The 27,600-nt window shown below is 45.2% G+C and overlaps 1 protein-coding gene across 2 annotated transcripts in view; it reads left to right on the top strand.

Moving 5' to 3' along the window:
• The window catches only part of CD151 (CD151 molecule (Raph blood group)), a 177,222-nt gene that overhangs the window by 99,113 nt on the left and 50,509 nt on the right, over positions 1–27,600 (top strand). For both annotated transcript variants that reach the window (XM_085644883.1, XM_085644884.1), the window contains exons 3-4: positions 21,460–21,562; positions 24,749–24,940. In XM_085644883.1, the coding sequence (XP_085501009.1) occupies positions 21,482–21,562; positions 24,749–24,940 (273 nt within the window). In that variant the 5' untranslated portion in view covers positions 21,460–21,481. The remainder of the gene's footprint in view (positions 1–21,459; positions 21,563–24,748; positions 24,941–27,600) is intronic.

Below are 27,600 nucleotides of genomic sequence, written 5' to 3' on the forward strand. Positions count from 1 at the left end.
GGACTACATCTCCCAGGATGCTTAGCGGTTGAGAGGTTATGTAAACAGGAGAGCTGTTACATAACTCAAGGAAAACACGCCCTTATATAAACAGGAGAGCTGTTACATCACTCAAGGAAAACACGCCCTTATGTAAACAGGAGAGCTGTTACATCACTCAAGGAAAACACGCCCTTATGTAAACAGGAGAGCTGTTACATACCTCAAGGAAAACACGCCCTATAAAGGGAGGAACCGGGAGGTACAACGCTGTCGGATATTGTGTTTACACCGACGTACCTGCTTAGTGTAGAGCAGTGTTCCGGAGTGGTGCTCCAGTAAGGCAAGAACGGAGGTAGGTCGAGTCGTTACTCCCTGGGCCGTGTCTTGCCCCATCGTCACCTGTGAAGGACCCGGAAGCTCTACCGGATAACCATTGAGCTTCGCTTTTTGACTCGGCTGAGTCCAAGCGCAGTGGCGTTTTTGCTGGTTGGAGTCGGAACTCCCAGCCCGACCAGAGATACAGGGACTGCCAGCTGTAACGCACACCAGGAGGTGTTTGCCGCGTTACAGACTCGGAAGTCCACGGGATCGATCGAGCGGCTGCTCTCGGTTCAGTCTTCTTTGCTTGTGATTGGGGTATCGGTGACGCATCACCAGGAGGTGACTCCGCGTCCCGGTGCAGTCTGAGGAAGAGGTTGAGCGGCTGCTCCCTTCAGGTAGAGACCCCGGCTGGGTGTTTCCCTGACTCCTCGATTCTCCCCAACACTCTTCGTGCCCCTCACAGCCTACCGATTGGCATTGTCGGCCATTTCATTTCTGCCCTCTGTTGGCATACGCCGGGATCGGCGTATATGCAGAGGACGGTTAGGACCATCCGTGCTGTGGGCTGGTAACGTACTTAGCCTGGAGGATTCCAGTGACTATAACCTTTGTTTATTCCTTGTATTCTTTTTGCCTTCATTAAAATAACTAAACCTTCACAAGTGGTTGCGTTCTCATTATCGTGTCTGTTAAACGATCCTGAGACGTTCAGGGCGTTACAGTGGGCACACATTACTATGTCAAAATACTACTTCATGCCTGTTTAGACAAAAATACATTTCTCTCTTCCGGCCCTAGTGGGCTTATTGGTAATGCTACTGTATTGCATCCATATAATTGTCCAACTTTTGTTAAAAACTGCTAATTTAGTAAGTTCTAGAAGGAATTATTTACACATTGTTTTGAGTGCCAGGCGATATCAATAGACTCTTTTGCTTTTCTTCAACAAGGTGAGCTGACAGTTTCGTCTCCTAAAAAATAAAACATAATAATATCATCAATATGTCGGTGAAAGTTAAAACACAAACTTGACTTCCAGTATATACACAAGATCATTCTGTGATATGACACATTATTTTAACAATAATCATCAAAAGCGGAGTTAACCCAAATGGACTGACAACTCTTCATCTTTGTACAATCCTGAAGGATGTACTGTGCCACACTTAATGATCAATTTTGATTCCAGACGTCTTAGTTCTCCCACTCTGTTACTGCTTCTCTCAGATTTTGGAATTCTGTCTAGGGCACAGAATTGTAAAAGACTGGTATTTTTATTGTGCAGATCTTTAAAGTGTCTTGCAAATGGATATTGCTTGTCCTCGTTTGTGATGGCCCTAGTATGCTCCAACACTTGCTTTTTTACTTGATGGATGGTACTCCCTTTATATACTAGTGAGCAGCGACAGCTAAGTGCATAGACGCAGTAATCTGATTTGCACGTGAGATGTTTAGTGATGACATACGGCTCCTGATTTTTAGACAAACTAAACTCTTTTTTTGTTAACACTGTTTTTACATGCTTTGCATGAATTGCAAGTGAAGAAGCGCTGTTATCTCTGGAATCCCTCACCTGTTGAAGTGTACTACTGCAGAGCATGTCTCTAAGAGCTGTACATTTTCTGAAAGTTATTTTAGGCTGGTTTCCCACATATTTTCGCAAAATAGAGTCCGTGTTTAAAACATGCCAGTATTTCTCTAAACTCTTTCTGACTTGCCACGATTGATTGTTAAATGTCGTTATAAATTGTATAGGTTGTTCCTCATTCAATACCGCAGGTTTAGGTTTTAATAACTCTGCTCTCTTAACCAACTTAATCTTGGTGCAGGCGTGCTCTATCACTTTGGTGGGGGTACCCTCTCTCAAGGAATCTATTTTTAATGTTTAATATTTCTTGTTGGAAGGCCTGTTCTGAGCTACAGTTTCTTTTTGCTCGAAGGAGCTTGCCGTAAGGTATACTGTGAATCAGGTTTTTAGGATGACAACTCTTTGCATGTAGCAAGCTGTTTCCAGCTGTAGTTTTGCGAAACAGCTTGCTTTCCAATTTATCATCATGTACCTTAACTTCCACATCCAAAAATTCAATGGTTTCTTTGTGTATAGTACTCGTGAATTTCAGATTACATTCAATGTCATTCAATGTATTTACAAATTCCAGAGCTTCTTCTTTCTCCCCCCCCCCCCCCCCCCCTCCAAATGCAGAACACGTCATTAATGTACCTGGCCCAGAGGACGACGTTCTGGGTAAAGGCCCTGATGTTACTGGCCGCCTACTCCTCTCACCAGCCAAGGTACAGACCCACATAACTGGGGGAGAAGCAGGTTCCCATCGCCGTTCCCTGGGTCTGGCAATAGATGTCATGGTCAAACAGGAAATAGTGGTTTGATAAACATTTCAGTATGCAAATAATAACTGAGATCCCTTTGTCTTAGAAAATGTTCATTTGCCTTGATACCTGATTCATGCGGTATGCATGTATACAGGCTATTGACATCTAGAGTCATGAGCCACATGTCTTGATCCCACTATACATTCTGAATTAGTCTTAAAAAAATCTCCAGTGTCTTTCAAATACGAAGGAAGAGCTTGAACAAATGGACGCAGAAAGTAATCAATGTACTTTGAAGTATTTTCAAAGAATTGCTAGAAAACAATGCACAAGTAACATAAGAGACATCTTGGTACATACACGCCCAAAAACTACAAAAGCAGCAGCCCAAGGTACCCTATGGGGATCATCGCCAGTAAGAGGTCACTACCCTTGTGGAGAATGTGGAGTATGTAATTTGACAAAGGCAACAAAAGAACTCAACTTAGAATTAGGCAAAGTTTGGACTCAAAAAAAGCACACTAATTGTAATTCCAGAAATTGTGTCTATATGATTACGTGCCCGTGTAACCTCCGCTACAGAGGCATGACCTCACGTCCAGTGAAAACAAGAATCCTGGAGCATCGGAGCAATGTACGATGTGGGAGAACCACCACAAAAATGAGTACCCACTTTATTGCTAATCCACACGGACCGAATGAACTACACTGGACAGTACTTGAAAGCAACCCTGCCTGGTCCTGTCAAAAACTTTTTGAAACCGAACAAAGGTGGATTTTCCACCTTTCTACACATAAACAGGGCCTTAACGACGATATTTCATGGACAGAAGTCAATAGCACAACAACATGATGACTCCCCATACCGTCACTATAATGACTTGAACCTTTGCTTTTCCAGCCCCTCTTAAGAAGTTGTCAACCAACTTATGGCCATATACGTGACCAGGTACTGGCGTGATTACAACATCACTATATTGTTTATCAAGGGACCACTGAAACCTCTGATTAGTATAGAATATTATTGCTCTGCTCGTGGTCTATGATTAATGAGCACTCGATATTTAGCCCTGTGAAAATCGCTAGCTTGTCAGCACTGAGTCAGGCATCCCGTTTTGGGACAAGATGGCGCACAGGGGTGGGAAGGTCTCACGAGATCTCGGTGTTCTAGCGTTACTTTTAATCCCGGGATCCGACTCTCTATGGTAACATCCGGATGGGACGAAGACGAATAGGATCTACAATGTACCCGCCTCCTTCTTAGGGTAAGTCTGTTGCCCCCGCATACTCTTCGTGGCACTCCCTGCTCCCTTACGATAGACGCTAGTTATGCTATCCACTCGGTTGAAGCCGCAGCATGTCGGCTTTCTGCTTTCACCACCAACGCGTTGTCAGCTCATGGTCTTACACCCTGAGACCCTTGTGTAAACGCGCCACTTCCCTACCGTAATACCACCTCTAACAATACACAAGACCACTGGGCATATTACGCGAACTGCTAGGATGAAGCCGCAGCATGTCGGCTTAGTGCATTTCACCTTCTACGCGTTAGCTCACGGTTTATACTCTGAGACCGTTGTTTCTACGCGTCCCCCATTATTCCGACTGTAATACTACCACTAACATTACACAAGACCGGGGGATGTATTACACCTTGAGCACGGTAAACAATAAATAAAATGTTTATTTTCCCGGTACAGCACACTTGTGACTCTCACCCTTAGTTCGTCCACTCTGTCATTTGACGAGACACGCACGGCGAATCTGTACCATTCTTCACTTAGCATAGAGGCATTCACGTTATCTACCCCCCTCCACACGAGCTATGCACCACGGGTAGGTGGGACACTAATTCTCCCCCCCCCTCCCCCCCCCCCCACCGGTGACACGTGTACAACTAACGTTGATATACACCATAGGCATGAGAATTACTAGTTCACAATCGCCTGGTTTAATTCTACTGTATCCGTTTGTTGTCTGAGTTGACAGTGTCATGTTCTCATATGTTACCTACAAACTAGTTTACTCCTTGTCATGTAGTATACCCGTTCAAGTGGTCGGGTCGCCTTCCCTCATCTATGAGGCCTTCCATTCAACCTCTATGAGGTAAGAATTGTTTCTATCCCCCTGATAACGACTCTTTCCCCTTTGAATGTGGTGTTACCTCTCACTTCTGCCATGTCATGTTTTTTAACTTCGTCATGTCATGTTATGTTTTAACTTTTACCTAGCGTTAGTTCATTATGCTTGTAATCTTCTTCTCCACGAACTAATTGTTACTAGATGAGACCGTTTTTTTCTGGTCTATATAGGGTGATGTACTGGTTTCTAAATTAGCTGACTAGTCCACCCTTATGAGTCTCTGATGGTATCTACATTCCCCCCTCTTTCCTTGTTGGTTCTTTCTATTTAGGTGGAACGCCAGATCAAGAACCCTAATCTAAGGATCTTGACATTAAGAAGGGGAGATCACATCCCTTGACTGTCCATTAGCGGTCAGGTTATTTCGGTTCTGAAGAAGTGTCGCTTTACTTTAGAGCACCAGACACAAAACCTGTTGACCTAATCAACTAAAGGCTACTCGAATACCCTTACTTATTACACGTAGCCTCACTGCCTTTTAATAAGTCCCAACCTTGATTACTTAATAAAGTGAAACAACGAGGTCAGGGGATATTTTAAATCACATTCCGCACACTTTAGAAGACCTTGTTTCTCCTAGAGCCCCACACACCTCACTCACCAAACGGTGTTCTCCGATCAAAAAGATCTCCGATAAAGATGCCACCAGGCCCGTCGGACATTTCAGCGCCGGTCCGACGAGGAGCGCCCGATGATCAAGCATGACACCTTAACAGGTGTGTGAGGGCATTACGATCTGAATTTGCAGATTCCCCCAGATACCATCCACGATTGTGTAGTATGTCAACAATCCAAACCAGGAAGTTGGCAGCCATCTTGTGCCTCGGTAGAACCACGGCACAAGAAAACAGAAAAGAAACGCGAAACACAAGAAAATGGGGCAGGGTAGAAACACCCTGACCCCCTCGGCCTGCTCAGGGGGTCCCACAAGGACCCCCAGGGCCAAAAAACGCATTAAAAAAAAAACACCAGCGCAAATTTTGTCCGAAATAAAAAAAGAAACAAAGCGCGCGCTCCCGCGCTTCGTTAATATTTAGCGCCTGGGTGGGCCAGGTCCCGGGGGCAGAGAGAAAAAAATGTTGGGGGGGGGGGGTTTCTCAATCCCCACCCCACTGCCCCGGGGGCTTTCATTAATTGATTGCGGGGGGTTCACGCCCCCCCGGGGACCGCCACCCCCGGGGCTTTCATTAATTGATTGCGGGGGGCACACCGCCCACCACATGCCCCGGGGACCGCCACCTCCCCGGGGCACTAATTAGTCAAATTAGGGGGTACATTGCGGACCCCTGAGCCCTGGGGACCACCACCCCCCGGGGCTTTGCATTAAGTGGGAGGGGGGGCGCACTGCTCCCCTCCTGGAGCCAGTGATGGCCCTGTGGACCGCCACCTCCCAGGGCCGGCTCCTGCAGTGTCCCGGGGTGCCCACCCCCGGGACACTGTTGTTTGCAATGACTGGGTGGAAGCTTTGCTTCATTGAAGTGAGAGCAGGGAAACCTGCTCTCGCTTCAATGAAGCAGAGCAGATTGCTTTTCCACACGGGGAGCTGCATGTTAGTAGCTCCCCATGTGGAAAAGCAATGCCAGTTCCCGCAGGACGCGGGGAGCCCGCAGGGTCCGTGAGGGCATTGTGGCTCCCCCCATGGTCCCCAACGAGGTGGCCAGGCCCTTAGGGATGGGGTCCTCGTGGCCAGGGAGGGGGGGGGGGGGGTGGGTTAGGCGGCCCCCCTCCAAATAATAATTTTGAGATGAAAAAGAAACGTGCAAAGGCCGGCCCCAGGGGATGGGGTACCCGGGGCCATAAATTGCCTGAGGAGGGGAACCACGCAGCCCCTCTCCATAATGATATAAAAAAAATTGGCCATGCCCCGGGGGATGGGGTCCCTGGGGCTCAGAATTGGCCACGGGAGGGGGGCCCATGCGGCCCCCTTCCCGTTAACATTTTTTTGTTTTTTTATTTGGGGGTCAGGCCCTGGGGGATAGGGTCCCCAGGGCCCCAAAAAAGTAAAAGGAAGGAGGGGGGGGGGGGGGGGCACACCGCCCCTCGCGTGTTTTTTTTATTTAAAAAAATTGGAAGATCGTGTCTAGGCCCCGCCCCCTCACAAAAACACTCTGCAAACGCGGCCTGTGGCGCTTACTGGAGGTACCTCATGGGCTAGTTGGACCTCAGGGACCCTCAGGTTTCAAGGGGACTTAATCCCCCAACTTGAAATGTGCCACAGGGCGCCTCTGCACAGTGGTAAAGGGAGGGGGCGGGGCCAGAGGTGATGTATGCAAACACGCCCAGTGGCGCGTTTTGAGTTGGGGAAATAATTCCTCTTCAATCCTGAGCGTCCCTGGGGGCCAACTAACCCACCAGGTACGTCCAGTAGGTGCCACAGAGTTGCATTGCAGAGAGGTGTAAGATGGAGCATGGCCTTGGACCACCTCTCTGCAACGCAGCTCTGTGGTGCTTACCGGAGGTACATGGTGAGCTAGTTGGACCCAGGGACACTCAGGATTCAAGGAGACTTAATCCACCAACTTAAAATGTGCCACAGGGCGCCTCTGCACAGTGGTAAAGGGAGGGGGCGGGGCCAGAGGTCACGTGTGCAAACACGCCCTGTGGAGCGATTTTTAAGTTGGGGAATTAAGTCCCCTTCAATCCTGAGGGCCCCTGGGGGCCTACTAGGCCACCAGGTACCTCCAGTAAGCGCCACAGGCCTGTGTTGCAGAGAGGTGGTCCAGGCCATGCCCCTTTTTACACCTCTGTGCAACGCTGCTATGTGGCGCTTACTGGAGGTACCTAGTGGTCTAGTTGGACCCCAGGGACCCGCAGGATTCAAGGGGACTTAATTTCCCAACTTAAAACAGCATAGGGCGAGTTTGCACACATGTTACCTCAGGACCCCCCTCCCTCAACCACTGTGCAAAAGCGCCCCGTGGTGTGTTTTAAAAGGTAGTTTTAATCCCCCTGCCCTATTATGTGCTAGGGACTTAGAGGAGGTCATGCTAATCACAGGGGTACCCCAACGCATAGTGTTCACTAGAGTATGTAGGTGTTTTCACTGTATTCTAAGTGTCTTTTAGCATAGCACTGGCTCTAGGCTTGGTTAGTCAGTCAGTTACCACCAGTACCCGTCTGAAAAAGTTGTGGGTACAGGATGATTTTGCAACCAGGCCTCTTTCTGCCCCTCTGTTGGTTCTTTCTGGACATGTTTAGCCTCTCCTGCACTTCTGTTGCCTCTTTCTGCATTTCTTTTGCTTCTTTCTGTGCGTTTTTTCTTCTTTCTTCAGATGTCCAACCTCTGTAGGCATAGTTAGAAATTAGCATTTAAAAAACCTTAGAAATTCACTTAAAAAACCATAGGTTTTAGGGAAAGTTATAGTTAGCTGGACATTTCACTCGTACAAAACCATAGAAATTCCTCCGTGATGTCATCAGTGATGTCATTTGAGATGTCATCAGTGATGTCACTGGCCATGTCATGAGTGATTTAATATGTGACGTCATTAGCAGTGCATTGCGGGGGCGCAATTTATAGTTAGCTGAACTAACTATAACGGGGCAATTTCTATGGTTTTGTACGAGGCACCCGCGCTTCACTTTTAATGTTAAAAGTAAAGCGCGGGTGCCACGATTATAGCAAAAGTAAAGTTTGGTACGAGGCACCCGCGCTTTACTTTTAACATTAAAAGTAAAGCGCCGGTGCCGCGACAGTGTAGTCTTTCTGCATATGAATGTGAAATAACTAACAGTAATCACATTTCCCAGAAGTTTTCTGCACCCATTAGCAGGTGTTACCCTGAATGTTTTTATCGTGTGCAGGATCGTATGCTGTGTGAAAAAACAGTGTTGTGTTTTTCAGTCTGATCGCTAAATTTCATTGCAAGATTCCTGACTTACTAGAATTTACATTGCAGGAGTAATAGACCAGACTTAAGGTGCCCGAAGCCTGCACCCAAACAGGTTTACAGTCCTGTTGCCAATTACTGGTGGGGCATATTGCATAATCTACTCTAATAGGCGCCATCGTGGAATGCTTCCTTGGTTTAGTTGATCCTTTTACATTAATATTTCGCAGTACACAACCAGTTATTACAGAATATCGCGCAAACGTTTCTAATCACATTGGAAGTAATTAAGATTATTGCTGTCCAGAAACAAATAGACACTATTTCTTGTGGCACATGTCTCCCTTGTGAGGTACTGTTATCTGCCTCTGCTTTATTAAGGGTATTAATTCTCTGGCATAGAATGGTAATGGCAATTTTCCTCCTGGTACAGCAGTCTGAAAACATAATATTTCAACCAGCGCTCCGGATGGAATTTTCTAAATATTTCCTTATTTATTTATTCATTTATTTATTTTTATAAAAAGTGTGTGGCACTTTTTGCCACTTATAAACATCTTTTAAGGTAAAGAATGCCCTATGCAAGAGCGTTCATTAGCTGTTTCTTATGCAGCAGCATTTCCTTTACCAATCATATTCTAATGACTGAAGAGATGATGTAGATGTGAGGACTTCATACTGTAGTTTCCTTTCCTTTACCACCCAAAATATAAATAAGACACCTCCTCACTTCTTATTTTTTGTTGTTGTAATTAAACTTACTGTGTCCTTTTTTAGTTTAGCTTTCTCTTTACTGTATATGTGATAGGTGATAAACAATTTGTAAACTATTGGACAACGGGTTTCAAAACAAGCATTGGCTTAACCAATAGGTCTCACCTTTGGGACCTTAGAAGTGTTTAGTTACCCAGCACAATATCCTTGGTGCAACAACATCAAGTGTTGCATGGCTAAACACTTATAAGGTCCCAACGGCGAGACCTATTGGCTATGCCAATGCTTGTTTGGTATTTTCTGGTTTTATTACCATTGTGTTTTTCATTTTTAGGTTGAGCCTAGACAGCGCTGGAGCTGTGTTTGAGACTTGTTGTAAATACTTTTTTGACTTACCGCTCGCCCATTGCTTTTTATTTGTTTATTTCAGTGTCATTTAAAAATCCTTGCTTTCAATTGGTTAATCTTTCCAATTTGTCCCTCCTTTTCGTTGGTTGATCACTCCCATAGATCAGCGCCCAATTACTTGTAGCCTTCGATTAGTCCCATTTTAGTTACTGGCTCCGGAACTTTTTTTTAATTCTGAAAAAGCACTTCACTCAAGCGTTCGTGTTTCGTTGCCCTTGATCAGTGTGGCGCCCGCTTCATTGCTGCTGCTCTTCATCTTTCAGCATGGCAGTCGCCTCGGGAGGCTGTGCTCCTTTACTTTTCTGAATGGCGCTCGCCTGTTCTAAATTGTACATTAAAGCCAATAGATGTGTGTGTTCCTATCTGCTCCTGTTGAGTTCTCCTGGTTTTGATCCCTTCCATTCATCTAGTATATATTTTTTAACATTATGTTTGTATTATGTGGTGTTGGTTTTGGGCTTCTTTTGGCTACGTAAGCGTGTTTCAGGCTTGTTTTCAAGGGACATAGTGCTTGTTTCATATGTCAGACCTGGCAGTCCTGCCCCTGCGATCGAGCCCGAGTCATGTACGTTGCCATGTCAATCAGCATCACCACAGAACTCTACAGGGGCGCTCACACCAGCCACCATGGCTGAATGGAGGGGGTACCTCCCGCTTGTGGGGCTGCAATGTTTGGACACTGTTGCTAAGGTAACCCGCCATTTCAAATTGCCCTTCACAGAGAGCCACCATTTTGTGGGCGCTTTACCGTTCATTGAAACCGCTGGTGTTCAGGATTAACCAACTCATGCGAAAGGGGACTGGTGCTTTGAGTGTGCGTGGCATTACCCCTCCTGTTTATATAAAGTATAGGCCTTAATGGTTGGTGAGTGTTCCGTGGGGTGTGCACACAGTGTCCCACCCACGGGTCCCTCAGCGTCTCCTTTGGGGCAAACCACTCCATAACACTATGCTCCTCTCCACTTTAGAGCACTTCACTCCACGCCACTTTACACCAATAACTTTTAGCCATGCTGAATAGCAACCACACTAGTTTACAGCCTAGCTAAAACACACTGGCAAAGCGATAGGCGAGACCTATTGGCTATGCCAATGCTTGTTAAGTTCTGTCATAGCTTTTAGTCGGGAGTGGGATGTATTTCTTGTGTAAGGCATAGCATCTTTCTGACTGGATACTAGCAGAAATTTTTTTTTTTTTAAAGGTAAGGATTTCACCAGACATTTCTATTGGGGGATGGGAGGCAGCATGTGGATTTTTCAGAAGTCTTGAAGCTTCTTCTGCTGCGATGGCATCTTTCTGGTTAAATTACAGGGCACGGAAAATAAAAAATCAATAAACAATCTACCACTTATGTTCTTTGCATTCATTTGAGGAGAATATTTTTTCAATGCTTCAACCAAGTGTGTTTATGGTTTTGTGTTTACGCTACATGTATGGAATTGTTCCAATGATGGGTACAACCTGAAATGTTTGTACTGTGATAGTAATTTTTTTCAAAATGTGATTTTCTCAATTGCTTGTTGACTTTACATATAGTTATTATTTTTTTTAGCAATGTCAAATAGAATTGAGGAATGTGCATAATTATATTTTACACATAAATTCAAAAACTTCACCGGAGGAGTTCTCAATAAATCAGCCAATTCTCATGAGCTGTTTGATTTCAATGCATTAAGAACATTGTTATGTGTATATTGGTTGACTAACATGAATCTCGGATCCTCTTGATTTGTAATTTTAGCCACTATGAAATTTTTGTCCTCATTCTTCCATACAGTCAATTAATCATTTCTTGGGGCATTCCTGTGATGACACTCGTTCCTCGCCAAGAACTGCTGCCCCGTTTGAATATCACCCAATTCCACACACCTACCTGTACTATGGCCACTGAGCATCAGGTGTCTCAACTGACTTTGGATTCTCCATTGTTTTGCTCTTTCCTCCATGAGTGAAGCTTTTAGGTCTCCCATAACCCTTTTCTATCAGACAAGCTGCCTTTAGCACAAGGGGTTCCGCAGGGCTCCATCTTAAGCCCCTCTTTGTTCAATCTTTATATTGGCCACCTTGCAGACATTGTGGAAAGGCATAATGTGACATTTGTGTCCTATGCAGATGAACACAGCTTATTGTCACTGTATGGCAAGATTCTGAATCTTCAGCAAATACATTTCTCTCTATGCTTAGAAGAGCTAGCTACGTGGATGGCCAACCATTGTCTTCAACTTAATGGCAATAAAACTGAGGTACTGATTGTAGGGAAGGCACCCTCTATCTGGACCTCTGCCTGATGGCCTGACTCCCTGGGACAAACCCCCGCCCCCAAAGCGGTAACCAAAAATCTTGGGGATTGGTTTGATTCGGAACTCTCCTTTGATAATCAAGTTAGGACAGTAGCGGCTAAGTGTTTTGGAATCATTAAAATTTTAAAGATCTTTATTGGTTCGAGGCATGTGGGCTGCTGAATTCATATCTGTGCATAGATCGCCGCCTAGTGTTGGGTTCGGATGTTTGCACGTTGTTGTCCTGGAAGAGTCTTCGAAGTATCCTGAGATAGGTGACTCCTCCCCTGGACCACAGTGCGCATGGGCATCCTCTCCATCCTCAGATTGTTTTTTTTCCGCCATTGGGTTCGGATGTGCTTATCTTGACTCAAGTTAGGAAAATTTAGTTTTCAGGCCAAAAGGCCTTTAGTTTTCGTCGGTACTGTTCCCGATCGGTATAGACAGTTTACTGGCTAGTTTAGCGACTTTAACAACTTTTTCGGATCCATTATATCCGACCATCGACCCTACATCGACGATGGAATCGAGGACCCCATTCAAGCGGTGTCCTGTTTGCCACGCGAAATATCCACATATCGACGTCCACCCGGTGTGCAACAAATGCCTCTCACCGGATCACGACGAATCGAAATGTATGGCCTGTGCCCGATTCAGATCCAAGAAGACTCTCCGGCATCGACGAGCCGCGAGACTTGAAGCGCAGCAAGCGGCACCGGCCCCGACCAACATCTTCAGCACCGAGGACGAAGATGTTGAAAGCGTGGAAAACATACCCTCCAGCCACGCTTCCGAACACGGTTTCAGATCGGAAGACGTAGATGAAGAGCTTTTTCACAGGGAAGAAGCCGACGATGAGGTAGGAGACTACGATGAGGCCTTAGGGGCCGAAGAAGGTAGCTCTGGTGACGAGCAGGGCCTACCCGTCCAAACGGAGGATATCCCAGTGCGTCAGTCTACGGCTCCAGTCGAGGGATCGCCTTCGGGCCTTACCCAAGACCAATCCCGCAGTTCTTCGGCCCCGCCCTCTGGCCCGGCCTCGGACATCCAGCGAGAGCCATTATTACGCAAAAAGACTGGTTTCCCTTCCACGAAACCGAAACCAATCGTCGCACCGGTTCAACAGAAACCGAAAGTGAAACTAACACTGGTCGGCTCGAGGACCACCACACCTTAGACGCCAGCCAAACCCGTCGGCTCCGACCGCACCAAAAGGGACTTCGGTGCCGAACTCGCTGCAGCCGATGTCGGCGCCGACCCAAAGAGAAAGGCCATCGGTACCGCCAAAGCGCCTCGGCCCCCGGCACCGAAACAATCGGCACCGACCACCAAGGTTAAAATGGCCGCTGCATCGCAATCCACCTCGAAAGCAGCGACTACGGTCCAATCATCGACGCCGTCGACAGCTACTACCTCTCCTCGACTCGATGACCCTGTGGCTCCAAAGAAGTCCACACCTACCTCTACGGAACCACTCGGCGCCAAAGAACCGTTGGCGTTCCAGGTGCGACAAGTTGCAGCGTCCTTGCAATGCATCAGAGAAAAGGCAGCCCTCCAGGCCACGTTGGGCTCCGAGCCGAAAAAGGCTCAAAAGGCACCTTCGGCACCAACCAACATCACCTTTGGTTTGCCGCCATCCACGGCGCCGAAACTATTCGAGATCAGAACACGTGTCACCCAGACAAGTTCCCCATCTACTGAACACTCTCCTACTGGGACATCACCGTCCCACTTCATCGACGCCGACACCGGCAGGCTCATGCTCCGAAAGCGGAAGATCACTTCCGAGCAGGCTTTGGACTCTTACAGGATCCCGCTAAAGCAAAAACTGCCGGCGGAATCGGAACCAGTTCTTTATGAACGCCTCCACACCTCTTACCCAGATCCACAGTCCTTCTCTCCGACGCACTCCGACACGGATGCAGTAGAGGACTACATGGGTGACGACACCACCTACCCCAGGGATATGGACCCTGAAGGCCAGCAGGACCCTGATCAAGTTTGGGATGACCCTGTAGACCCAGGTGCCGCTCTGGATACACAGGACACGCAGCTTTATGGCGCAAAAACGTCTCCCACAGAGGACACTGCTGCATTCAACGCCCTCATTGAACGTGCCGCAGCCAATCATGGAGTGCAACTCCACTCAGACACAATCGAGGACGATTTCTTGGTGGACACTTTCGCATCCTCAGAGAGGACTGTAAAGACTCTGCCCATGTTGAAAGGTGTCCTCAAGCCAGCAAAGGACATTTTCAAAGAAACCACCAGGGCACGGGTAATAAACCCCAGGATCGAGAAAAAATACAAGCCCACACCTGGGGACCCTACGTACATTAGAGGCCAGTTACCTCTGGACTCCATCGTAGTTGCTAATGCTCGCAAACGGGCACACTCGCAGACAACTGGTGATGCACCTCCCCCGGACAAAGAGTCCAAGGTTCTAGAGACCTCCGGCAAAAGGATTGCAGCCCAGGCGGCAAACATATGACGCATTGCCAATACACAGGCGCTCCTAGCTCGCTACGATCGCTCACACTATGACACGTTAGAGACCCTACTCCAACATCTACCAGACGAGTACAAAGAGGCAGCGGAGCTCCTCATCAGGGAGGGACAACTTCTCACAAACGCATCCATTAAGTGTGCACTGGATGCCGCCGACACAGCTGCGAGAGCAATAAACACCAGCGTCATGCTACGACGACATGCCTGGTTACGAATCTCCGGATTCAAACCTGAGGTTCAAAATAACATCCTCAATCAGCCTGTCAACCCCGACTACTTATTCGGACCAGAGGTTGACACCACCCTAGAAAAGATAAAAAAAGACACAGACACTGCAAAGTCAATGGGGGCTCTGCAAACGCAGACATTTCGTAGTGGCTCCTTTCGTCGCCCCGGAAATAGAGGAGCGGGTAGAGGACAAGGGTCACAGCAAACCTACAATAAAGGGGGCACAGAAAGTACCTATGATTAAAAACACCAGAGGTGGATATCGTGGCTCCAGCACAAAGGGCAGAGGACGCGGTTACGGCAATACCAGGTCCTCCCCCAAAAACAAACAGTGACGCCCTCTCCCTTCCCCCCGACCACATAACACCTGTCGGGGGAAGACTCCAGCGGTTCCTGTCCACGTGGAATACCATCACCACGGACAGGTGGGTCAAAGATGTTATCCAACACGGTTACTGCCTCGAATTAACCTCCACTCCACCCACAATACCGCCAAAGCACCGTCCTATGTCCTCAGAGCACTTAGCATTATTACAGCAGGAAGTGCTAAGTATGCTGCAAAAAGGCGCAATAGAGGTCGTGCCCGTCCACCAGCAGGGGACAGGGGTGTACTCTCTGTACTTCTTAATACCAAAAAAGGACGGGTCACTCAGACCTATACTAGACCTGAGACCCCTCAACCACTACATTCTCTCAGAGCATTTCCACATGCTCACCCTACAGCAGGTTCTCCCGCTGCTCAGACAGGGAGACTTCCTAGCCACGCTAGACCTCAAAGATGCGTATTTCCACATACCCATACACCCGTCACACAGAAAATATCTCAGGTTCACTATTCAGGGGCAGCAGTACCAATTCAAGGTTCTTCCCTTCGGCGTGACAACAGCACCCAGAGTTTTCACAAAGTGCCTAGCTACTGTGGCTGCACATCTACGGAGGCAACACATTCACGTCTACCCTTACCTGGACGACTGGCTTGTTCAGGCAAAGTCAGCCCAGCAATGTGCCAGCCACATGTCCCGCACCATTCACCTTCTTCACAGTCTGGGATTCTCACTAAAGTACCCAAAATCACATCTCCAACCCGCACACGTACAACAGTACCTAGGTGCGACCATAGACACACTGGCAGCCACAGCTCAGCCAAATTTAGTGAGGATCAACAGCATGCAAATGCTGATCTCAAAGTTCAAACCCCAACACTCCCTTCCTGCGCGAGTGTTCATGCAGTTGATAGGCATGATGGCCTCCTGCATTTTCATAGTCCCGCACGCGAGACTACATATGCGCCCGCTTCAGGAGTGCTTGGCACGTCAATGAAATCAGGCTCACGGGCAATAAAAAAACCTAGTGTTGGTGAGCGGTCGGGCATACAACTCTCTGCATTGGTGGAATCCACAAAACCTTTGCTAGGGCCGACCGTTCCACGAGCCTGTTCCACAAATAATACTGACAGCGGACGCGTCTCTCCAGGGATGGGGAGCTCATGTACTCAATTACACAGTGCAGGGACTATGGACAATACAACAAAAGAAGATGCACATCAACGTTCTGGAACTGATGGCATTCTTCCTAGACATGAAGGCATTCAAAGTACACTTGTGCAACAAAGTCGTGTTGATCCGGACAGACAACATGACTGCCATGTACTACATACAGAAGCAGGGAGGAACGCACTCTCCACAGTTGTCTCATCTGGCTCAGAGCATGTGGAAGTGGGCCATTCAGAGGAACATATTCCTCATGGCGGAACACCTCCCAGGCAAGGACAACCAGATGGCGGATCTGCTCAGCAGACACAGCCACCAGATGCACGAGTGGGAGCTACACCCGTCAGTACTCCAACCGTACTTCCAACAGTGGGGTCATCCAGAGATAGACCTATTCGCCACAAGCGAAATCGCAAAATGCCAAAGCTTTGCCGCCAGGTTCCCACATCCACAGTCGCAGGGCAATGCGATATGGATGAACTGGTCCGGCAGATTTGCGTACGCTTTTCCCCCAGCGCCGTTGATACCGCTGGTGGCACGCAAACTGCGACAACACTCACTGACACTCATCCTGGTTGCTCCAACATGGGCACGCCAGCCATGGTACACCACCTTTCTGGAACTTTCCGTGGTGCCGCATCAAAGGCTGCGGATCAAACCCGCGCATTTGACGCAGAACCATGGAGAAATTCAGCACCCAGATCCGCAACAGCTGAATCACGCCCTATATTCCTTCCGGCACTCCCAGATCGAGTGGAACCCTTCAATCTAAGGTGCCCAAAATTTCGTAAAGTGAAAATGGATGCCTGCTCTGTCAGCTATCTTGCAGCAAAAATGTGGAACCCTACCCTTGATGTTGCAATCTCATTCAGTGGAATATAGCTTCCGCAAACAATTGAAAACCTGGTTATTCGCGTAACTCGGTGTCCTTCCTGTACTTTATTCTTTACCCCATGGCCCTGTTCTCACTTCTCCTTGGTCTGATTCTAGCATGGGGAAACACCGTATGTGTAACCAGGCGCTTTATAAATGACATTTGATTTGTCTGGAGCATCCAGTGCACTTGTGTGGATGGGTTCCTTGTAAGGCTGCCACCTCTTTAGTCTTGGTACTCCAGAAAGAGATTCAGAGGTTGACTTTTAGGTGGTGGAGGGAAGACTGGTTCAGCAAGATGCGACTCTTCCTTGTACTTATGGACAAAACAGTAAGGCCAGTTGGATACCTCACTATGAAAGATGTCAGAGCTCTCATTCTACTCTGCAGAGCAAAAGGAAATGAAACTTTTCCGCACCAGGTAGATTCTTGATTGTATGGTAAAAGCATGGGGAATACCACAATTCTTTCTGTTGTAATCACGAATGGGATTGACAATATTTTTGGGCTATTTGGACAACAATCTAAGTTACCACCTAATCCCGTGTAGCTGCCTGTTTTCTGAAACACTGAGCCATTACTCTAGGGCTTGTTCAAGGACACTTACATTTTTAAATACAGCCACCAAGCAATCTACCAATTATCGCAATGTGCCAAAGGGGTCCGATTTTGATCTTCTGCACTAGAGAAGTGTATTAATCCATTCCACCCCTTGTTTTTCTTTTCAAGTGTCCTGGTCAGGATTCAAGCGGAATGATTAAGATATTTTCTGCAGTGACTCACACCATGAGAATGTTTCTCACAGCAAAAAAAATGTGTTCAAGTAATTTTGATAAGCTGGGCCGCCCTTATTTATAGACCCCATACTCCTTTTCAAACAAGGCCTGCAGTGCCCATTAACTGGTGGCATGCCCACTTTTCACATTGCATTTGAATCTCCCACAAGTATAATCATATTGCAGGCTTCACTCGTATTAAGAGCCAGTATTATGATGCTTCATGGGGAATACGTTGATCAAAGATCTTTCTCTTTTTCTGTTGTTTTTGGCTTGTCTAGTGAGACTGGATGTTTTCTCCAAATCTCTTAATCACTCGAGAACCCTTTGTTTTTTGATGTTAGAGTTCCATTGTTCTCTCTGAACTGTACAAAGTATTTCAGGACATAGAGAAAGACGTTGCCTTTAATGCTCGCCCTGGCCAAGGAAGGAAAGTCTGGGAACTTTTAATTGGATGATTTCCTGTATTGTGAACTGTTACACAATCCCGGGTGATGAATCGCCTAATGTCGATGGTGGTGTTGCTCGTACAGTTTAGGCCAAGGCCACATCATTTTCATTTAGTGACTCGTTCCTCTAGAGATGATCAGAAAAATAGCTGCAGTATGTCTCTTTGCCAACAGGCATCTTGTGGAAGTCTTGCAAGCGAGACCAGAGAAGTGCAGGAGCCTTTGTACATCTATGGCATGTTGAGCGAGACACAACCCTGGCAATACTTTGAGACTGTGCCCACCCAGTGCTTGTTGTAGTGTAGTGCCTTTGAACGTTTTTGAAACACTGAACCTAAGAGACATGATTCTCTAAAGAAAATAATTAAACACCACCTCCTAATAAAGAGAGATCTATGCTTTCAATGCTCTGAAGACGATTATATACAACTTCAAAGTAATACAGATGATCACATCTCACCTGCTCAGATCGTGCAAGTTAATTTATGGTAGGCATCTTTATTATATCACTCATCTGCTTTCAGACTTTTGATGCTGCAAAGAAAATATTACTATGATCTGCGGAGAGTGCGGGCTTCGTGAAGTTTACAAACCATAGAATCATGGTCTTGAAAGAAACTAATTTTAAGTCCCTTTATAAAATTGTCCTTCTTGCTCAGAGTCGAGGGCTGTTTATGCCACAATTTTGGTGCAAGCTCAGGAAAAATCTTCCGCCAATATGGGCTTCTCCATATAATAGTTTTTTGTCGGGAGGGCAAAGAATGTCAGACTTTAAATGTATGCCCATGTATACACTGTTGGCCTACTCCTCCACAAATGACTAGGCACCATTACTGCAGAAGTTCTTTTGTAACTAAAATATATAGGAAGGATCGCCTTGGAGACTTAGATGAAAGTGGCCGACATTAACTACTTCTAAAATCTAGGCTTCCATAGATTATTCTTCATCTTTAAGAATTCCAAGATTTTAGACATACTGAGCAGGTGATGATGGAAATTCTCTCCATTAATTAAACCAGAGGTTGTAAGACTAAGTTGGTATGTTGCCCGTTCCCAAGCATTTTCATAATTTGTCAGGTTTAATTTAACCTTATTGGTTTGCAACCAGTAGTTAACATATCTGTGTTAAATTATGTTTTTTTTGTATGCAAGGTCAATAGGAGTACTAGCGGTTGAGTATCTTCTGTGTAATTAGAAGGTGGCAAGCCAAAGAACCCAATGAGAGAAATTAAGCCTGCAGTTACGCAGTAAAAGGGAGTTGAAAGCTGTAATCTCCCAGTAATCTAAAATAAACCACAGTCATGTTCATTCAGAAAGGAGTGACACCAGCTTCGGCTGCCTATAACTGACTAGCTAATCAGTGTGTCACAATATCATGATCCACTGTATCGAAGGTTGCTGGCATATGAATTACCATCAGAGAAATGACATTACTTCTGGCTGATTTTAAGTGATTTAAAATGGCTAATAACTTGAATTCAATGGCATAATTCAATGTAAAGCCTATGTCTTGGTGATAAATTAAGTTATTAGGTGCAATAAAAGGTTCCAGTTGTCACATTGCAGTCATTTCTAGGGAGTTTTCTAGAAATAGGATGTAAGATTATGCAAACATTTTGCCACACTGAGCAGGTCTCTTGATAATTTCTTCTTGTAAAGGAGAAATGATGGGGTCAAGAAGCTCGTTTGGACTTATTAACCATATTTAGAATGCAGCTGACTGCAGATATCAATGTTGCTTGTTGAAAAATGCTACTAATTGACTTGTCTGTGTCAGAGGCTACGAATTTGATGGTATCCACCAGCTGAGCGATGCCTTTTCCAACTATTGGTTCAAAAGCAAGCAAAGGCGGTATCATATTTTCCTCCATCTTTATTCTGAGTTCTTTCTGGCAAACTGTTGCACTCAATTGTCTGGAAGAGGCCTGGTTATTAGAGTTTTATAAATTGTATTTTTTTTTTTTTGCAGTAAAAGGATGGAAAGCTCCTATTGTTCTAAATTCTTTACACGCTCCTAAATTGTTCTTTTTGTGGGCCTTGCATCTCTAGGATACACCAGGCAATAGTTAGCTTTCTGTTAGTTTTATGGCAAAATGTCTTATCTGTCAAATTGAAGACTGTTGTTTCTCTATTTACATTGTGGTAAATGATTGATTTCTTCAGCTTTTTATGGCTCGCATGAGAAAGTGCATGTGCAATGATTTCTGACAATCTATTGCTTCAACAATAAACAAAGAAAAACTAAAATAAGGGACTTTTAGCTCTCCCATTACTAGCTATTGGTTGGATTCATTGACGATCCTATTTTCTTCCTTTTCATTCATGAGCGCATGTCGGATTCACTTTGCTTCACTGTGTTTTTTGTTTTTTTCAATGGGACATGGACCAAGTATTGTTGATTTCTTGGTGGATGTTCTATGTATAATGTTTTGTGACTGAAATCCGGTCGCAAAACATTAATATTTTACTATTCAGTCAAAGGAGGTGGTAACCATTCGCAAGCTGGATGGGGTCCATTTCTGAATGTGGACAAAAACATTCTTTCAGGCGCAGGCAGTAGTCCTTGGGACTGCTGCATACTCCTTAGACACTGTTGCCGATTATTATTTTTTTTAAAACATATTCCATTTCCTTTGAGGAAAACTGGATGCATTTTTTTTTTAAAAAAATGCTTTATTTAAAAGCAATTAGAGACACGGTGGTCTGCTGAACCTAGCAGGCCACCATGCCTGTGACACTAGCCAATTGTAGTGGGTCGGGTCGCAATTTCCAACCTACATCATGCATATTAATGAGGAATTGTGACCCACCATGATTCGGATATTTTGTGAACCAATCTATAAATACATAGGTTATACAAAATACCAATGCATTTGGTAGAGGTCTGTGCACAAATTGCTATCTCGTCTACCATGTCCATAATAATACATTCCAAATAAGAAATCTCAAATTGCAAATCAGTATTTGTCGCAATTTACGATTTCCTTTTAGTACTTGAGGTTCTCAATAACTTTCCTTGTTACCCTGCTACACATTAGTCTGTAACGAGTGACTGGGAGGGGACGTGGTACAGTCAGGTGGACCAACTGCTCTTACTGACTAACTTATCTTCTACTTTTTATTTCAGACGTGCTCATTAATCAGGAATCATGGGGGAATACGGTGAAAAGGAGACCTGTGGTACCATCTGCCTAAAGTACCTACTCTTCACATTCAACTTTTTCTTCTGGGTAAGGCGCTTAATCACCTACACCTGACTTCCCTTACTGTAACCATGTCTATGCCTCTTAGGCCACACCATTTCCCGTGTACAATATTACCTTGACTAGATCTTAATTCATTCACAGGAAATCTCTGTTACAGAAGAAGTTTGACTACCCACTCAGAACTTGGGCTGCTGCGATTTTTGGAATGTTTCTATACACCATTGACCCTAATCGGTGATCAATGCAATACAGTCTTTATTCTAGCGTGTATGATCTGCATTTTATACTCTGAGTTTTCTTGTTGCTGCATTCCCTGCAGTTCAAGGACTCACTTTATATTTTTTTTAGGTTCCCTCGCCTTATATTTGACTGTGAGCAAGTGACACTACTGAAAGAACTAGATGGTCAGTAATGCCTCAACCACTAGTCACTGTACGCAACCACGTTGAAATATTTTGCGTTACAAAAAAGAGGTGACTTATTCCTTTGTTGTCACCCGATACCTGTACATGTGTGTTGCATGCAAGCTAATTTTCTTCTCTTCTCTCGACACACTTGTAAACAAAGTTGGTATATCCTAACCCACAAAAATTCAACCCATTTTATATCCACCCCAAAACCTTTGGAGCAATGCTCACTGATAATGGGAATACATTGGAAATATGTAATACTCTTTTACTCTGAAATTGAATACAAGTACCTGAAATTCTGATGACAAGAACTCTGGATTACATGCACTAGATTCCAAAGCAAGCTAGACGTTAAGCAGTTGCACCTTAATTGCAACGTGCGATGCAGAAAATAACGCTAAAATATACCAACTCCATACCAGATGGGACAACCGGTTAGAAGAACTCTGTTCCACTAGCTTAATTTATGAAAGCCATCCTGTGTGGGTAAATCCCTAAGCCCGCTCCACCTGCAATACTTACTCTGTGGGGCCTGGTCTTGTCATCAGATGCCCCAATCATCCTGCAAGCCTTGATTGTACAGAGGAGGGTCACAGTTGACGAGTGATATGTTAAAGAGGTGGACTACTTATAATGGAGATTCAAGAGCACAGGTGTGTAATCTGAGTTTGGTCTGCAGTGTGTCCCATCTACAGAGATCGTACTGACTAGGTGATGTTCTTCATAGTACTAGCGCCACTTTAATGCAAGTACATTTTTGTGGCAGGTCTAGGAGCGGAGCAGATTGGCAGGCGTTCTTTTTAGTCTCCAATCATAATGGATATGAACTATTATAGTTTCTTAGTCAGTGCCTCTTTTCCCACTATCCGGGTGAAAGCAACTGCACTTCAACTACAATCAGGAAATAAAAAAATAAAAAACCCTTGATGATATGTAGCAACCTTGGGGTGCCTGCCCAAACCATGTCCTGCTAGACCATGAAGTAACAACCGTGTGACCATTTTGTAGTAACCTCACTTAGTCCTGATACATGGAGCTCGTAGCCCATGTTTCAGATATGGGAGATGGGTAACAAGAAAATGCCAACCAGAACCCTCTTTGACGATAAGGCCACTGTAGAGAATTCGCATACAGCTGATTTTCGAGTTAATTAAAAAAAAAAAAAACGCATTTTTTGAGAGTTTGAAACATGGGTAAACTTTCATAGTGCATTTGCCAACAACCCATTTTTTTTTAAACTGTATAAACATAAAATGTGTCTTTAATACTAATTTGTGTTAAAACTTTATCGTATCTGATATTTTTAAACACCAAGGGCCCAATTCACAAGAGTTTGCTGCAATTTATGGGGTTGTTTAACATTTGGTGGGTGACCCGCTGTCCCTCCAGCATGTGAGTTTATAACCTCTGCCAACCTGGTGGATGGCCACCTTCAACATTTAGTGATTTGCCCCATGGTGGCCGTGGTGGCTCCTGTGAAGACGCAAAGGGCCTGATTCTCAAAGGTGAATATAAACTTTACAGTAAGTTTACTCTTTTTCAGTATTCACAAACTATGTGTGCAGTTTTATGACTCCGCACTCCCCACACCCATACATGCACAGCTCTCCGCACCCGTAGATTCCACAGCCAGAGCAGAGAACTCCGCATACAGGAGTGCGGAGTAATTTGTAAATTGGATTTTGTAGTACATTTTGTAATATTACTAAACATACGACAAATTGCAGTTTGAGAATCAGGCCCAGAGTTTGCTGAGCAGCCACAATGTTTTCCTCTACTGCTCAGCCTGAAATTCCGGAGTGAGCTAGGAGCACTTACGGAGTAAGACAAGAGTTCTTTAAAAGTTACTAACAAATACTTTGAGCAGAATCTTTGTGAATCGAGGACATACAAAGCTGTAAATTGAGTATTAAGAGCATTTTATTTTTCTTCAAAAAACTTTATTGAGGATTGAACAACAGCAAAGTTACAAAATTACACCATGTCAAAATAATATGCACAGCTATACGATAGGGAATAGCGAAGGTTACCTCATACATGTACCACTGAAAATAAAAAAAAATGAAATAATTTGTGGAAACACCAGAACGATAAAGGGGAACCACCGTGAAAAGCACCACGTGTGAAGAGGGAAGACATTGAGAAACAAGGGGGAGTGGGAGCAGAAAGGAGGAGACTCATTGACCTTCACCGGCGGCCGCCACTGGCGGAGCACCGGCGGGGGGCGCGGAAGAGGTCGGGGCTAGATACACAGTGGGTTTCTACTTGCAGCACTACTTTGTGGATCATCTATCTCGCTGAGCCATGCCAGCACACAAGATAAAAAGATGAGGCAGGGACACGTAAAAAGTAGGACTTGTACACCAGCTTGACTGCAGTAGACCAAAGACGCACATCACCATTTAAAAGAAACACTTTGCCCCCCTCCAAAACTTACTCAGGAAGACTGGATATTCATCCAATACAGTATGCATAGATTAGGACAGATGGAAATCATTTACATGGCTTAGTCTACATAATGGGTGACTTAAACAAAAGAATTGTGAACAGTAGTAGTTGTTTTCAAACTTATGAAGTAAAATCAGCTCTCTTGATGCATTGAGGGACTGGAAGTGAAGTTTTGAGCTATTCTTCTCTACATTTAGTGTACACACATCTCTGGTGGTAGCCTAGCTAAGCATAATGGTATACCACTTTGTTACATTTGGGAAAAGACGATGGTCTGCGATCAGCCGACCTCCTCCTATAGTGTATTTCTACTTTCTGAGCTCGGCATCATAGCCCACTGTTTATTTTCCAGCTGGCTGGTGGTGCCGTCATGGCCGTGGGCATCTGGACCCTCGTGGAAAAGAGCGACTATATCAGCCTGCTGTCGTCCAGCACCTATGCAGCCACTGCATACATCCTTGTCATTGCTGGGGTCATAGTTATGATTACAGGTATCCTGGGCTGCTGCGCTACCTTCAAGGAGAGGAGGAACCTTTTGAGAACGGTGAGTGACCCCTTTGCACCACAACTCATAGATTAGGAGATGGTTTGTCTGGTTCAGAACGTTGTCTATTGTTGTAAAGAGTTGTAAAGTTGGGAGCCCATAAATGATGTACCAACATATCTCTGTTTTTATGCTATGTCCACTCTACCTCCCATGCTTTCTTTTCCTTCCACTCTTATTCTTTTTTTTATCTGCTTACTTTCTCCCTCTCTTGTGTGGATCCTCCCGTCACATGACTACTGTTTTTACGTAAGAGTGTATGAAATTGCTTAAATCTGGGTTTAAGTAAAGTGGAATACACCTTTATTAATATGTTTGAAGGGATGTTCTTCCCTGACCCTCCTACTTATTAATTCACAGAACACGTCATTTCCTCCTGTTTCGTTCCACATTTCCTCTCTGTACATGTTTTTATGTCCTTTATTTTCAATGGTTATCCAGGTAGGAGTGTTTAAAAGCAAAAAAGAAATGGTGCCACCACAAATCTTCACAATCAATTCAACTTAATGTTGCAGTTGATGCAGTAATTCTACGATTTAAGCTCATTATAATATATAAATGTGCCCTGAAAATCCCCATCCATAAAATGGGGTGGTATCCACTCCAGGCGAGAGGAGGAGAAACTTTTAGGTCAGCCCAGCAGCTCTCTTCTAAATCAACACAATGAAAGCGCTCAGTGGGCTGAGCATATGCTGCAGTCGTCTTTATATCATGATGGCCAGTCCTTAACTTTCAGAACTGTAAAGCAGCGCTTCGAAGATAGACATCTGCTGTGTGAAAGGATTTAAAGTAATAACTAATCATTAAACTGCGGTTTTTCCGTTACATTGGTTTGTAGTACTTAATGGGACATGCAGCCATGGTTCAGTAAGGGTGCACATTTGTATCTAGCGAGAAATGTTGGCCTTCAGTCCTGTTTTTTTCATTTTTATATTTTTTTTTATAGAGCATTTCGAATTTTGGTTAGGTAATTGTTGCACAAACTGTTATTTGGAAAACCGCTGTGTTCTCGTGTCTGTAAAGCCAGAATTCGTTTCATAATCACAACTTAAACACGCAATTCCGTTTCACCCTTTGTAAACAAGCAGCATATTTTGGGGAGTAGGTGTCCAGACTCCCTAGACCCTCCTGTTAAGACAAAAGCCCAGAATGGTTGGTAGAAGCGGTCTGCTGCAGTTTTTCACTTTTTTCCAAATTTTTCCATGTGGTCTGTGACCCACATAACCTACTTGTTAAAACGGATAGTGAATGCCAACAGAACTTAAGGCTGTATGTGGCTGGGCATCCAACGTGCCCCCAGTTGTCTCTTCAAAGTTGTAATCAACTTCACCTTGTTATGAAGAGGCTTCTAGGATGTTGGTTGTAAATCCGATATCGGAGGAATATCACCTTTTTTTGTGTCTTAGGTGGCAGGCCTACTGGCGACCCTGTGTAAAGTCCACTGGGCTTTAAATTAAAAAAAAAACCTTTCTTTCCACCTGAGTTTGTAGTAATTTTGCTATAATGAATGACTGAGATCTCGTTTTGTGGGCTGTTTTTACTTATTCTGGATGCTGACCACTAAAGGCCATACTGTCAACCTGAACCCTTTCCAGACATAGCCCCTGCCATTTTATCCGTGCCCATGTATTGTTTCTGTCGTGCAAAAATCTGGAATACATAACCCAGTTTAGGAAGTGTCTTTCCCAGGATTTTGCCTTTGAAAGTGGTTTTATGTAGTTGAGATTGGACCCTGAAATTCGAACTGTGCTCCGTTTTGGATTGAGGGCTGAACCAGTGCCCAGCTCCCCAGCACTATTTATACACTGCACCCCTCCACCTGTACTTCCAATCACTCTGGTGTCCTACCTTCCCTGGGTGCTACTAGTATCCCTTCCAGGTTGGGATACACTGGGCACCATTCTTTTCTGGATCCTAAAGTGCACCATGTAGAAAGAGAGGGACGCATTTTGGTTGTGCAGAACAGTTGGAATTACACATTCAGTGCGGAAGAATGCTGGCCTTATCCGAGTTTAAATTTACACTACTTATTGAGGCACCAAAGTTTTGCCTCTAAGCTCTGTGGCATTGCTTGGCTTCATGTGACGCACAGCTGGGCCCTGGTCAGAGTGGAATGGGTGTCTGGCTGCCCCTGACAGGTCTGTATCACATTATCCTGGGCTCTGGCAGCTTTTGTTTTATTCGATCTCTTTCAGTTTAATGTGTTGGGAGCTGTGCCGGGCATTCTGGTGCGTCAGCCTGCTGTCTGAACCACCCTAATGTAACTTAGAGGAAGGGGAAGGAGCTGGGGCCATGCGTGGAGCCATGCGTGGAGCCAGCTCATGGCTCCAGCTCCACAAACCAGACTAGCTCCGGGTCACACCAGCTTTATTCCATTTCACGTGTTTGTTTGAATACATTGTGTTCGTAATGTCAGCTTAATTTTAACGTGATCCACCCCCACCAAAAGCTGTGTTGATAATGCCCTAAAATACCCGCAGAGACCGTTCAGGCCGCCTAGTCTGTTGGAGCCCTAAACTGCTCTTTTACAGGTCTCTCTGTTTGTTAAAGCTCTTTGCCACATTCTCAGTTATATATTCAACTTTTTTTCCTGCAAATTCTTTCAGGTGGTGTCCAGTTTCAACTGATTCAAGGACTTGCAGGCCCATTTTGTCTGCTCA

This window comes from Triturus cristatus, chromosome 3_1 (genome assembly GCF_964204655.1).
Source record: "Triturus cristatus chromosome 3_1, aTriCri1.1, whole genome shotgun sequence".
NCBI classification, from domain to species: Eukaryota; Metazoa; Chordata; class Amphibia; order Caudata; family Salamandridae; genus Triturus; species Triturus cristatus.